At 45.3% G+C, this 14,870-nt stretch overlaps 1 protein-coding gene across 6 annotated transcripts in view; it reads right to left on the reverse strand.

Moving 5' to 3' along the window:
• LOC135528184 (histone deacetylase 7-like) overlaps nucleotides 1-14,870 on the reverse strand; it is a 77,548-nt gene that overhangs the window by 7,477 nt on the left and 55,201 nt on the right. For 4 of the 6 annotated variants that reach the window (XM_064957084.1, XM_064957088.1, XM_064957087.1 and 1 more), the window contains exons 6-23: nucleotides 13,602-13,702; nucleotides 12,831-12,953; nucleotides 12,134-12,258; nucleotides 10,318-10,419; nucleotides 9,979-10,150; nucleotides 9,443-9,642; nucleotides 9,031-9,231; nucleotides 8,412-8,622; nucleotides 8,020-8,153; nucleotides 7,631-7,751; nucleotides 6,909-6,958; nucleotides 5,725-5,832; nucleotides 5,552-5,607; nucleotides 5,125-5,212; nucleotides 4,704-4,823; nucleotides 4,353-4,450; nucleotides 2,921-3,039; nucleotides 823-956 (exon numbers count right to left, since the gene is read on the reverse strand). In XM_064957084.1, coding sequence (XP_064813156.1) covers nucleotides 823-956; nucleotides 2,921-3,039; nucleotides 4,353-4,450; nucleotides 4,704-4,823; nucleotides 5,125-5,212; nucleotides 5,552-5,607; nucleotides 5,725-5,832; nucleotides 6,909-6,958; nucleotides 7,631-7,751; nucleotides 8,020-8,153; nucleotides 8,412-8,622; nucleotides 9,031-9,231; nucleotides 9,443-9,642; nucleotides 9,979-10,150; nucleotides 10,318-10,419; nucleotides 12,134-12,258; nucleotides 12,831-12,953; nucleotides 13,602-13,702 — 2,263 coding nt within the window. The remainder of the gene's footprint in view (nucleotides 1-822; nucleotides 957-2,920; nucleotides 3,040-4,352; nucleotides 4,451-4,703; nucleotides 4,824-5,124; nucleotides 5,213-5,551; nucleotides 5,608-5,724; nucleotides 5,833-6,908; nucleotides 6,959-7,630; nucleotides 7,752-8,019; nucleotides 8,154-8,411; nucleotides 8,623-9,030; nucleotides 9,232-9,442; nucleotides 9,643-9,978; nucleotides 10,151-10,317; nucleotides 10,420-12,133; nucleotides 12,259-12,830; nucleotides 12,954-13,601; nucleotides 13,703-14,870) is intronic. The other 2 variants (XM_064957085.1, XM_064957086.1) reach the window with 2 other exon arrangements.

Here is a 14,870-nt window from a genome sequence, read left to right on the forward strand (position 1 = left end):
CAGCCCTCAATATCTTCCATCTTATCTACAGTGCATTTGGAAAGTATTCAGACCCCTTGACTTTTCCCACATTATGTTATGTTACAGACTCATTCTAAAATGTATTAAAGTGTTTTTATTCCTCATTAATCTACACACAATACCCCATAATGACAAAACAAAAAAAACATTATTTTTTTGCACAAAAATAAATAAATAACTGAAACATCATATTTACATAAGTATTCAGACCCTTTACTCAGTACTTTGTTGAAGAACCCTTGGCAGTGACTACAGCCTCAAGTCTTCTTGGATATGATGCTACAAGCTTGGCACACCTGTATCTGGGGAGTTTCTCCCATTCTTCTCTGCAGATCCCCTCAAGCTCTGTCAGGTTGGATGGGGAGCGTCGCTGCACACCACCATGCTTCACCATAGGGATGGTGTCAGGTTTCCTCCAGATGTGATGCTTGGCATTCAGGCCAAAGAGTTCAATCTTGGTTTCATCAGACCAGAAAATCTTGTTTCTCATGGTCAGAGTCCTTTATGTGCCTTTTGGCAAACTTCAAGCAGGCTGTCATGTGCCAATTAATTGATTTTACCACAGGTGGACTCCAATCAAGTTATAGAAACATCTCAAGGATGATCAATAGAAACAGGATGCACCTAAGCTCATTTTTGAGTCTCATCGCAAAGGGTCTGGATACTTATTTAAATAAGGTATTTCTAAAACCCTGTTTTCGCTTTGTAAATATGGGATATTGTGTGTAGATAGATAAGGAAAAAAAGGGGTTTAAAAGTAGTTCATAAACTGCTTTAATGCACCTTAAAACAGTCTCTCACCTCAATGCCCAGGAGAGCGCTGACGCAGGCCTCGGAGGCGTCGCAGATGGCCGTGAGGTCGTGACCTCCCTCCAGGGCCATGATCACCCGGCCTCCAGCCAGACCCATCAACTGCCGGGTCAGGAACCCAAAACCTGATGGACACATCAAAAACAACACAGTCAATAAACTAGCCTAAATCATGTTCAATGAGGCATGTGTGCCAACTCCTTTTCTAGACTGACAACAGAGCCTTCAGAACATATTCACACCCCTTGACTTTTTTCACATGTTGTTGTGTAACATCCTGAATTTAAAATTGATTATATTGAGATTTTGTGTCACTGGCCTACACACATTACACCATAATGTCAAAGTGGAGTTTTATACTAATTAATTGAAAATGAAAACCTGAAATGTCTTGAGTCAATAAGTATTCAACCCCTTTGTTATGGCATAAACAAGTTCAGGGGTAGATATTTGCTTAACAAGCCACATAATACATTTAATGGACTCACTGTGTGCAATAATAGTGTTTAACATGATTACCTCCTCTCTGTACCCCACACATACAGCTATTTGTAAGGTCCCTCAGAAGAGCAGTGAATTGCAAACACAGATTCAACCACAAATACCAGGAAGGTTTTCCAATGCCTCGCAAAGAAGGGTAAAAATACAAAAAGCAGACATTGAATATCTCTTTGAGCATGACGAAGTTATTAATTACACGTTAGATGCTGTATCAATACACACATTTACTACAAAGATACAAATAGAACAATAGAATCAAATTAAATGTACTTGTCTCATGTGCCGAATACAACATAAAATATTTACTAAATAAACTAAAGTAAAACATTTAAAAAGTAACACAATAAAATAACAATAATGAGGCATCCTTCCTAACTCAATTTCAAGCGGGGAAGGAAACCGCTCAGGGATTTCACCATGATGTCAATGGTGACTTTAAAACAATTGGAGTTTAATGGCTGTGATAGGAGAAAACTAAGGATCAACAACATTTCAATTACTGTAGAATACTAACCTAAATGACAGAGTGAAAATAAGGAAGTCTGTACAGAATACGAATATTCCAAAACATGCATCCTGTTTGCAATAAGGCACTAAAGTAAAACTGCACAAATTGTGGCAAAGAAATTAACTGTATGTCCTGAATACGAAGCGTTACGTTTGGGGAAAATCCAACACAACACATCACTAAGTACCACTCTTCATATTTTCAAGAATGGTGGTGGCTGCATCGTGTTATAGGTATGTTTGTCATCAGCAAGGTCTAGGGAGTTGTTCAGGATAAAAAGAAACGGAATAGAGCTAAGCACAGGCACAATCCCAAAGGAAAACCTGGTTCAATCTGTTTTCCAGTAGACACTGTTTTCCAATAGACATTCACCTTTCAGCAGGACAATAACCTAAAACACAAGGAGTTGCTTACCAAGAGGATATGTTATGTTCCTGAGTGGCCTAGTTACATTTGAGACTAAAATCACCTTCAAAATCTATGGCAAGATATGAAAAAACAACACTTGACAGGGCTTGAAGATTTTTTTGTTTTGTTATTCTGTACAATCCAGGTGTACAAAGCTCTTAGAAACTTAACCAGAAAGACTCACAGCTGTAATCGCTGCCAAAGGTGATTCTAACATTGTATTGACTCAGGGGTGTGAATAATTATGCAAATTAGATATTTCTGTATTTCATTTTCAATACATTTGCAAAAATGTCGATAAACATGTTTTCACTTTGTCATTATGTGGAATGTTGTGTAGATAGGTGAGATAAAACAAATCTATGTAATCCATTTTGAATTCAGGCTGTAAAAAAAACTAAATGTGGAATAAGCCAATGAGCATGAATACTTTGTGAGAAGTATTGTACTGCAGTGCCTGTACCAATCTTAATGACATTTACAGCACAGATTCATATAAATCAATAAAGACACACATTTACAACAGTGATGCAACCAGGTCAGCGTGTACGAGGTCAAGGCTTATAAATGTCTTACCTTCTATTTATCAAGAACTAACCAGCGAAGCTCTGAAACCACTGTACAAGCTAGCTCATGGTCTAACGTGTACTGTTTGAGGAAAGCCTTGCTTACATTTGCCGGTGACCTTGTAACCCCCTAGAGGTGCAGGATGTCCCTCTGCTGCATCGAACCCTGAGGAGACCAGGACCACGTCAGGGGAGAACTCCTGAGCTATGGGCATCACCACCGTCCTGCAGGGAGGAACAACAGCGTTTCAACAACACCTCGACAATATTTACTCCACAAACAGCCCTGTCTGGCTGTTAATGACAGTGAAGAGAGCAGGATTGAGGTCGAGGTGCAGGGGCCTCCTGTTGTTTTCTGGACTGGCGTCAGCCACCTCGCTCTGTTAAGAGAGTCTACCAGCACAGCACAGAACTGAGCAGGGCCACTAGCTAGCGAGGGAGCTAACGCAGGCATCTCTGCTGCCGCCCGAGTTCAAAGCCTCCATAAGCACGTCTGGTTCCCATTTGGAGCTTGTCACTCTCCTCACGTCACTGACAGCCTGCCATCTGGGATCCATTTGGGTTCATTATCCTGCGTTTGGATTCCTCCAGCCCAGACCCCCCCCACTCCCCACCACACTAACCAACCCTGCCTCCCCTGCAGACCAATAAAACCTCCCCTACTCCCCTGTGAGCCCAGCTATAGACAGACTACAGGGAGAACAAGAGAGAGAGGGAGAGGGCTCATTAAAGATCAATCAGAGCGAGGGAAGGGGAGAGGTAGGGAGAAGAGGAGAACAGGAATGAGACAGAGGAGACAAGGAGGTGGTGGGGGTGCATTCCTTACCCCTGGAGTTTAGAGAAACTGACTGAGAACATTTCACCAACAAACTTGCTAGACATTTTAAATCTGTGTGGGACAGACATGTGTGGCAACAAAATGGTGTCTTTTCAGATTCAAACACAAAGGCTTTATTATTAAGTCCAAGGGTGGTGTACTACTGTGTGGAAAAGAGAGTTGTAATAGGAATATTAAACCCTGGTTTCTTATTACGTTGAAGTTAAAAACTTTTGTTGAAACTTTTCCAGTACTATGTTGTCATTCTCATTTTGTTTCGCTGGCTTAGAGGTGGGGCCCACCCACCACTGTCTGTGGTCGCCACAGTTTCCTACGGTTGCCACCAGACAGCCGACCTAACCAAAATACAGAAACTTCATTAGAACCTAAACCACCCACCGGTGGCAATTAAGTGCTATGGAGGAAGTGGCAGTGAAATGTCTGTTTAATACAACAACCACCAAACCTGGAGACAATTTAATCTCACACGTAAAACATTGAAAAGTGGGACCGTACACATGCACTTCAAATGACTCCGATTCAGAAATGCGTTAAGAGTTTTTGCACTTTTGCAAATTACAGTCAATACTGTATGAGGGGAGAAGGGGGTCCTTTCTAGAAAGTGACAAGGTAAGACCTTCATTTTTGCATAGTTACAGAAATGGGGACGGGTGGACATTCATGCTTAAACCAGAAAGGATCACGGTCAGAGCTGTTGTACCTAAAAGCAGCGATGTACTCAGCATCACTCATAGGGGGGTCCAGACCTCCAGTCCAGGCCACGTTGACATTGAAGCCTTCTCCAGCACCAGATCCCACCTACAACACAGGCACACACAGAGAGACCGACTGAGACAATGCATTCTCCATGGAGATGTGGCCAATAACATAGAGGTGCTAGAGGCACAACACGTGGAATAGAATGTCTCCTAAACACACTAAGACCCTTGAGCAGACATCTGTCCACCGTTACTTTGGAGCCTAGCTAGTTGCTCTAGCTTCTCTTGATGTCATGCCCATTGTCCGACTGGCAGAATGCCCGGTGTAGAGCTGACCCAATGATGTCACTTACCTCAGCTGGCCCCCCGCTGCCAGGGAAGAAGTTGCCGTCGTCATAGCGATGCAGTGAGATATACAGCACACTGGGATCATTGTAAAACACTTCCTGGGTCCCATTACCATGGTGAACATCCTAGCAACAGGACAGAGATGGAAGACATTTGGTTACATTAAATCACATAACTGCTGGCTTATTTTATGTCATATCCTAGACCTGGCCAATAGTAACAAATAAAGCAATGTGAGACAGAACTCACATGTGTTTACTTGTGTATACATACATGTTTTCATGTGTATACAGTATATCACAAGGGTCATACTAAATACTGTAGTTGTTGTCAAAACAGTAGTAGGTCAACTGAGACGAGTATACCACCAACGAAAATAGTGTTGCTACTGTTATTGCTACAATCACTGAAACTGTAGTCCCTTACCCAGTCAACGATGAGGATCTTGTTGGCACTCAGTTTCTGTTGGAGCTGCCTGGCTGCGATGGCCACCGAGTTGAAATAGCAGAAACCCCTGGAGGGAGGGTGGGGGTGAAAGAAAGGTAGAGAAACAGACATCAGCAATACAAGATGATAGTGGTTAGGATACGAAGAAAAATGGTGGAATTCCTAAAAGCCGACTCAGCACACCAATAGGAGAGGCATAAATCTTCCCTCTGTTCTTTTCCTTCCCGGCTTCACTATCAGCCCATAAATATCTTTCATCGGACAGCGTGCTGACACTGCAACGCTCAGCAGAGGCCGCTGTGGTTAGCCTGGGCACGCACTACCACAAGGAGTATAGTACACACGAAAAACTACACACAAACAAAAACACACGCACATTCGATATGAGAAAATGAGACAGACTTACATTGGGTTGGAAGGGTCAGCATGGTGTCCTGGGGGCCTCACCACTGCAAAGCCATTCTGGAGAGAAACAAAACAAAACAGGATCATTCACTATTCTTTCTCAAGTTGCCTGAGGCAGTTCGAGAGATAGTCTGGAGTGTGATTTGATGGGGATTACAGATCTCTGTGTCTCACCTTCAGCTCTCCCTTGGCCACTCTGAAGGCCAGCTCTGTGACACTGCCTGCAGCCATGCGTGACGCCGTGGACGTGTGAGACTCGTTCCAGATTGTGTCATTGTCCACCTGCCAATCAAAACCAACACAAGGGTGAGTGACAGGACAGCACACAGTCCTCACCTCAATCAGCTGTCTGATATATTACCATACTTACAGTACACAGACACACCCGGTGCCATAGAGATGTGCTACCCAAGCAACAGAGAAATACAAGAGGGAAAAACAGGACTTGTTTCCAGGGAGAGGAAAATGCATAAATGTTGAAAATGCAGACATGGAAGAGGAAAACGCAGACATGGAAGAGGAAAATGCAGACATGGAAGAGGAAAATGCAGACATGGAAGAGGAAAATGCAGACATTTCCAGGGAGAGGAAAACGCAGACATTGAAGAGGAAAATGCAGACATTTCCAGGGAGAGGAAAACGCAGACATGGAAGAGGAAAATGCAGACATTTCCAGGGAGAGGAAAACACAGACATGGAAGAGGAAAATGCAGACATTTCCAGGGAGAGGAAAACACAGACATGGAAGAGGAAAATGCAGACATTTCCAGGGAGAGGAAAACACAGACATGGAAGAGGAAAATGCAGACATTTCCAGGGAGAGGAAAATGCAGACATGGAAGAGGAAAATGCAGACATTTCCAGGGAGAGGAAAACACAGACATGGAAGAGGAAAATGCAGACATTTCCAGGGAGAGGAAAACGCAGACATGGAAGAGGAAAATGCAGACATTTCCAGGGAGAGGAAAACGCAGACATTTCCAGGGAGAGGAAAATGCAGACATTTCCAGGGAGAGGAAAACGCAGACATTCCCAGGGAGAGGAAAATGCAGACATTTCCAGGGAGAGGAAAACACAGACATGGAAGAGGAAAACACAGACATGCACACGAGGGAATTCCCTCACGGACATAAACATGCTGCTCTCCACTCCATTCTACATATCCTTCCTTCCTTTCATAATTCTTTCCCGTTTGTTCACAAACTTGTATTTCTAGCCGTCTGGTTCAGACAATGAAATTGGAGGCATTTCTTTAAAATCCCGTGATCATCATGTTTCTATTAGTTTGTGTGTGTGTGCATGTGTGTGTGTGTGCATGCATGCATATGTGTGTGTGTGTGTGTGTGTCTCTCACTTACCCCCACTCCTCCACATGGGAGCATCACAAACATCCTTTGAGAGAGAATGCCTGTGGGAGAACAATGAGTGGTATTATTCATCACAAATAATCCAGCAGTTTATTTTCTTATCATTTTATTAGCATATGACAATACTGTTTGTCTGTGTACCATCAGTAAATTACATCTTACAGTTTTTCTCAATCGCATAGAAGCCATTTTTGGATCTGCATTGAAATGTATCTGTAGCAGAATGGCAATGATCAAATTGTGAAATACAGACCTTCTGATCATTGTATTGCCGTCGTACCTGCCTTGCATATCTTAGAACCGCTTTGGCAAAACGTAGAAGTGTCGTCAGGGAATACATGTTTATTTACAGAATATTAACACATGGTTTTCATCAGAAGGGAAATGGGTGAATCTGTGTTCATTGCTATGTACTGTTTTGCAAAAGGCCACAGAGTTCTGTGTTTTGTGGACTCTGTTTTGAAAATCGACAAGATTGTTCCAAAAAATGCTTGTACATGATTGAGAAAAACCGTAAATACACTAACGAGTTATCTTCTAAACGTAAGAGATTCCAAAGTGCTATCAATACAGCACCGTTAGAATCATTAACCAAAGGCAAATCTCTATTTACTAGAGACACCAGAGAAAGTAGCTGTACTTTACTGTTGCCAGTTATTCAAGGGGTCCTGGCATAAGTAGGAAACATCATCAAATCTTTAGTGAGGACGTACCGGCCAGCTTGCGGTTGTCCAGTTTGAGGCGGTTGAGTGGGTTGGTGCCGTACAGCAGGACATGACGCTCTGAATGGACCGACTGCAGCTCCTCCAGAGTGGCCTTTCGACCCCGGATAGTCTGTATGGGAGAACATGGACCAGACTTAGAGCAGACACTGGACCATTGAGTAAGATACAACTACCCATATCAAGATTGAATATGGCTACAAATGAAAAGGCCATGTTTGTCCCTTGAGTCTACCCACAGGGCACAGACGTCAATTACACGTCAATTCTACGTTGGTCCAACGTGATTTCATTGAAATGATGTGTAAATAACGTTGATTCAACCAGTGTGCCGAGTGGGTAGGTAAAGAAAAAGGAGGTAAAAACGGTGGTTTATGTACCTCACACTGGCCCCTGAGACCTCTCTCCTGGAGACGTGACCAGATACTCTGGATCCTCCCAGCATGCTCTGGGTGGCTGCTGTTGTCACCACATGTGCACTGGTGCTTTAGCATCTGAGAGTCATAAACCAGGCCTGCAACCAAACAGACACACACTAACGTTAGCAGTTCCGGTGAATCAACAGCTGTAAAACAGCTGATCTAACCAACAACAAGAGAGATATTGAAACAAATGCAATAAGCATATAAACTGCTTACTACCCATATCAGAGTGTCCTTGACCAGGCCTCAGATTGGATCAATTGAATTACAGCCACAGTAGGGATAATAACCTACACCTAAACAGGTTCCCTTGTGGCAGTGTGCATGGGTGTGTGTGGTTCATTTCTTACCGGTGGTGAAGCGTGGTTTGCTATGTGGTTCTGGGGCGGGTATTGGCAGGGGCTTGTCTGGCAGCGTGAGGGAGGTGGAGGCTGGTGAGGACTGGGTACGGAAGAGGGGCCGGTGGGCACTGCCAAGCATCATGGGTACCGCCAGCGTCTCCATGTGGGCTGTCTGCCGGCGCAACTGCTGCAGCTGTTTCTGTTTCTCCCATAGCAATGACTAGAGAGGGAGAGGGAGCAAGATAGAGAGAGAGCCAGAGAGAGAAAGAGCCCAGAGAGAGAGAGAGAGAGAGAGAGAGAGGGAGCAAGATAGAAAATGAGTGAGCCAGAGAGAGAGAAAGAGAGAGAGAGAGGGAGGGAGCAAGATAGAAAATGAGAGAGCCAGAGAGAGAGAGAGCCCAGAGAGAGAGAGAGAGAGAGAGAGAGAGAGCAAGAGAGAGAGAGAGAGAGGAGATATGTTTAGTGCTGTTGTGATTTTCAACCCACAGGAATCTATACACGCAGAAAGTAAAGTAAAGTCAATCCTGCATGAAGCACGAAAAAAACAAACATTGCTGCCCTCTGCTGGAAGTTCAAGGAAGGCATATTCTATTAGTGGTCCTCTATCATCTGTGTGTCTTTATCTTACCTGGTTGAGTATGAGTGTGTGTTGCAGATTGATCTGTTCTCCCTGGCTGTCCAAGTCAGACACAGGCTCCGCTTCCCTCAGTGACTCCACCCGTGCTCGGCCGTGATAGGTGTCGCTGGGCGTCGGCCCCATCTCCTCAGAGTCCATGTCTTCTGAGGGGATCTGTCTGAGCCGAGGCTTCTCACTGGATTTAGACATCAGCTGGAACACACACACGCAAAATGATTGATCAATTTAGATTCATCCAACTCCATTCAAATCAATGAATTATTTTCGAAAAAGAAAGCTGCTGAAAGAGGAAACCATCCTTGGATTGTACAAAAATCAATAACCCATTACAACAGAGTATGAGTGAGTATGAGAGTATGTGTGAGAACATGTGTGATTTGTGAAGGTGTGTAAAGTCGCTCACCTTGCCCAGGTGTGTCTGCTGTTTAAGTCTCTCCAGTAGTTGGCTGTTGTGGTGCTGTTGCAGCAGAGGGTGTAGGGATCTGAGGCTCTGGGGCAGCGGCTCTGAGCGAGTTCGGCTCAGGGCCTTGTGAGGGCCCCCACCCGGGGCCAGACGATCCATCTGGGGGGCAAACTGTAGTGGCACGGTGCCCAGGCCTGGAACTGAGACAGGAGGAGACAGGGAGAGTATGGCTGTAAATCTGACTATTTGACAAGGCCACTAGGTGGCGGTACCACATTTCCTCTGGTGTCAGAATAAACCTTGTCTTGGCTATTTCACAGGAGGCAAGAGAAAAGCGATAATGCCTACAGAATCCAGCTGAGCAATTGTGTATTGTGTAATACTTTTATAAGGAACACATTCTTGGCAAGAACTTCTCCTGTTCTATGTCAAATTACATGCAAAATGACTTAACTGCTGTATACAAAGGCAAATGTTTATTGGAAGTCAAACGCATTGCAAGGCAGCCAGCATTGTATGTGAATGGTGTGTCTCACCAGCGAGCATGGGGGTATGGACCAGTCTGGAGGGCTCCAGGAGGAGGACAGGCTGGAGGTGGGGCGACAGCGACCCACTCTGCTCCTCCATCCCCAGGGGAAGGTAGACAGACTGGCCTCCCGTCACCATAGGCACCCGGCCCACCTTCCGAGGGGACAAGTCTAATTCACTCTGCACACATACATACATGTAAAGTGGCGATAAATGATCTTGTTGCTATCAAAGATGAGTCTTAGTGTTTCTTTTACCATGTCTCTGTCGCAGTGTAATAATAATAACAATACCTCGAATTCATAACATCTTACAGTCATTTTCATAAAGTTGTGTGATATGCTTACCCTGGCGTTGGCTGGAAGGCCCAGGGTGATGGTGGGTAGGGCAGAGGAACTCTGGACGGTGAAGTGGGCTAGAGACCCATCCTGGAGCAGTAGCCTCTGGGCCTGAGGACACACACAACATGAATTCAACTACATTGACTAGACCGTTTACTCTCAAAGCTGATAAATACCTCAGCAGGCGTAGGCCTTGAGTGTACTGTATATATATGTACACTATATATACTAAAGTATGTGGACAACCCTTCAAATTTGGGGATTCGGCTATTCCAGCCACAGCCGTTGCTGACAGGTGTATAAAATCGAGCACACAGCCATGCAATCTCCATAGACAAACATTGGAAATAGAATGGCCTTACTGTTGGAAGAGCTCAGTGACTTTCAATGTGGCACCGTCATGTGAACCTTTCCAACAAGTCAGTTTGTCAACTGTAAGTGCCGTTATTGTAAAGTGGAAACGTCTAAGAGGCACAACGGCTCAGCTGCGAAGTGGTCGGCCACACAAGCTCACAGAACGGGACCGCCGAGTGCTGAAGTGCATAGCTCGTAAAAATGATCTGTCCTCGGTTGCAACGCTCACTACCGAGTTCCAAACCGCCTCTGGAAGCAACGTCAGCACAATAACTGTTCATCGGGAGCTTCATGGAATGGGTTTCCATGGCCGAGCAGCCACACACAAGCCTAAGATCACCGTGCGCAATGCCAAGTGTCAGCTGGAGTGGTGTAAAGATCGCCACCATTGGACTCTGGAGCAGTGGAAACGAGTTCACTGGAGTGATGAATCATGCTTCACCATCTGACAGTCCAATGGATGAATCTGGGTTTGGCGAATGCCAGGAGAACGCTACCTGCCTGAATGCAAATTGCCAACTGTAAAGTTTGGTGGAGGAGAAATAATGGTTTGGGGCTGTTTTTCATGGTTCGGGCTAGGCCCCTTAGTTCTAGTGAAGGGAAATCTTAACGCTACAGCATACAATGACATTCTAGATGATTCTGTGCTTACAACTTTGTGGCAACAGTTTGGAAAAGGCGTTTTCCTGTTTCAGCATGTTAATGCCCCCTTGCACAAAGCAAGGTCCATATAGAAATGGTTTGTGTGGAAGAACTTGACTGGCCTGCACAGAGCCCCTTCCCTTAACCCCATCGATCACCTTTTGGGATGAATTGGAATGCTGAGTGCGAGCCAGGCCTAATCGTCCAACATCAGTGCCCGACCTCACGAATGCTCATGTGGATGAATGGAAGCAAGTCCACGCAGCAATGTTCCAACATCTAGTGGAAATACTTCCCAGAAGAGTGGAGGCTGTTATAGCAGCAAAGGGGGTCCAACTCCATATTAATGCCCATGATTTTGGAATGAGATGTTCAACGAGCAGGTGTCCACATACTTTTGGTCATGTAGTGTATGTGTTTAAGTGATTTTTTTGTAAGTGCATAAATAAATAGTGAGTGTGCGTGTTTGCATGTTTGTGTAGTGTTTGAGTCTTTCAAAAATGCATGTGGGACAGCCTTTTTATTCTGCTGATTAGCCAAGACAAGACGACGAGGTGGAGATTTCATTTGATGATCAGATCTGGTGCTGTGTTCGGCTACAGGGCTATAGCCAGATGTCCTTCTCCAATATCACTGCTTTAAACATTTCATTACCCAAACAGGAAAAAACTGAGAGGAACACACCAAATGAACTGTCTAGAAACTAGGGCTTTGCGGCTCCCATTTCCACACAAACCCACCAGAGAGGACACCTCTGTCCTTATCTCATGCATTTGTAATGTATAAGTGTATGCGTGTGGAGGGGTAAGGGAGGGTGGGTAAATACCAATCGGATAATAACCTCATGGGACAGCCCGTCAACAGAGGGCAGGACTCCATTCTCATTGGGTAGACTGTCATTGGGGGAGCTGCAGCCAGACACTGGGGTGCTACTGCTGCTGGGAGATGAGTCTGCAGAGAGAGAGAAGGAGGATGGGGGAGAGTGAGAGAGTGAGAGAGAGAGGGAGAGAGACATAGAGAGAGAGAGAGAGAGAGACAGAGACAGAGAGAGAGAGGATGGGGAAGAGAGAGAGAGAGAGGATGGGGGAGAGTGAGAGAGACAGAGAGAGAGAGAGAGAGAGAGAGCCAGAGAGAGAGAGAGAGAGGATGGGGGAGAGTGAGAGACAGAGAGAGAGAGAGAGAGAGAAAGAGAGAGAGGATGGGGGAGAGTGAGAGAGAGAGACAGAGAGAGAGAGAAAGAGAGAGAGGATGGGGGAGAGTGAGAGAGACAGAGAGAGAGAAAGAGAGAGAGGATGGGGGAGAGTGAGAGAGAGAGACAGAGAGAGAGAGAAAGAGAGAGAGGATGGGGGAGAGTGAGAGAGACAGAGAGAGAGAAAGAGAGAGAGGATGGGGGAGAGTGAGAGAGACAGAGAGAGAGAGAAAGAGAGAGAGAGAATAAGTCCATTACAACATTTGTATTTTCTATTAGCCCTGGCACCACAGAGCCTAGTGGGCAGCAGTGTTCGGGGAAGTGGGGGACTTACCCAGAGTGTCGGGCACCCGGTGTTTGATGGGGGACGGGGCACTCTCCTTGCGGGTCAGAGGACTCTTACGAGTGTTCAGGTGTTTCTTCAACTTGTGTTTCACCTTCAGGTTGGGCTCTGAGGCTGATCAGCGACAGAGATAGTATCATCAGTATAAATTCACAGTCTAAGAAAACTATCCAAACCAAAATAAAGTTAGTAGTAGAGTACAATGTTGAATCCAGGCAAGTGAAATCAGAATCAGCACCTTTATACGATACATCTTCCTCTCCATTCATACATTTTCAGCAGGTGTATATAATGGACAAGAACACGTTTGGATTTACTGTTAGCCTCTTTAAAACAGATTCTACAGGCACTGTGAAGCCAAGATCTGATTTCAAACAGGCATAATGAACAAGCAGACAGTGATGAAGTAGTGTGCTGCCACATGGCTAATTACAGTAACAGTTTGTCAAAACTGTGTTAGAAGCAGTACTCCGTCAGTCAGTCACCTCTCTTTGCTGGGTGTGTGTGTGTATGTTTGTACCTATGTTTGTGTGCGTATGTATGTGTGTGTGTGTGCGTGCGTATGTGTGCGAGGGCTGGGAACCGTGCCACAGCTGACAGCTCTACCACTCTGAAACAAGGATCTTATGTAATTGGCTAATTGTAGATGGTATCCTCATAGCTTCAGGCACAGAGGCACAAGGCGTGGCGCTGAGAACTATCAACTTTGCATGGCAAACACCTGGATTAGTTTGTCTGTCTTTGTGCGTTTGTGTGTCTCACCTGCCCTGCGTAGAGGGGTGTCATCTGAGCCCTCTCTGCAACCCTGTGGAGGGGGGGACACCAGAGGCTGGGACGTCCCACTGGGGTCTGGAGCCAGCTCCCTACAGACACAAAACACACAGACACATAACACCGCCAGAGTTGGAAAATCAATTCTATACAGATATCAAGGTGAAACATACTGAAACATGATGTAATGCAACAACATGTGTTAAGAGTTCTCACCTGTAGCCCACATGCTACTGAAGGTGTAGAGTTCTCACCTGTAGCCCACATCCTACTGAAGGTGTAGAGTTCTCACCTGTAGCCCACATGCTACTGAAGGTGTAAAGAGTTCTCACCTGTAGCACACATGCTACTGAAGGTGTAGAGTTCTCACCTGTAGCCCACATGCTACTGAAGGTGTAAAGAGTTCTCACCTGTAGCACACATGCTACTGAAGGTGTAAAGAGTTCTCACCTGTAGCTCACATCCTACTGAAGGTGTAAAGAGTTCTCACCTGTAGCTCACATGCTACTGAAGGTGTAAAGAGTTCTCACCTGTAGCCCACATCCTACTGAAGGTGTAAAGAGTTCTCACCTGTAGCCCACATGCTACTGAAGGTGTAAAGAGTTCTCACCTGTAGCCCACATGCTACTGAAGGTGTAGAGTTCTCACCTGTAGCCCACATGCTACTGAAGGTGTAAAGAGTTCTCACCTGTAGCCCACATTCTACTGAAGGTGTAAAGAGTTCTCACCTGTAGCCCACATGCTACTGAAGGTGTAAAGAGTTCTCACCTGTAGCCCACATGCTACTGAAGGTGTAAAGAGTTCTCACCTGTAGCCCACATGCTACTGAAGGTGTAAAGAGTTCTCACCTGTAGCCCACATGCTACTGAAGGTGTAGAGTTCTCACCTGTAGCCCACATGCTACTGAAGGTGTAAAGAGTTCTCACCTGTAGCACACATGCTACTGAAGGTGTAAAGAGTTCTCACCTGTAGCTCACATCCTACTGAAGGTGTAAAGAGTTCTCACCTGTAGCTCACATGCTACTGAAGGTGTAAAGAGTTCTCACCTGTAGCCCACATCCTACTGAAGGTGTAAAGAGTTCTCACATGTAGCCCACATGCTACTGAAGGTGTAAAGAGTTCTCACCTGTAGCCCACATGCTACTGAAGGTGTAGAGTTCTCACCTGTAGCCCACATGCTACTGAAGGTGTAAAGAGTTATCACCTGTAGCACACATGCTACTGAAGGTGTAAAGAGTTCTCACCTGTAGCTCACATGCT

Source organism: Oncorhynchus masou, chromosome 33 (genome assembly GCF_036934945.1).
Source record: "Oncorhynchus masou masou isolate Uvic2021 chromosome 33, UVic_Omas_1.1, whole genome shotgun sequence".
NCBI lineage: Eukaryota > Metazoa > Chordata > Actinopteri > Salmoniformes > Salmonidae > Oncorhynchus > Oncorhynchus masou.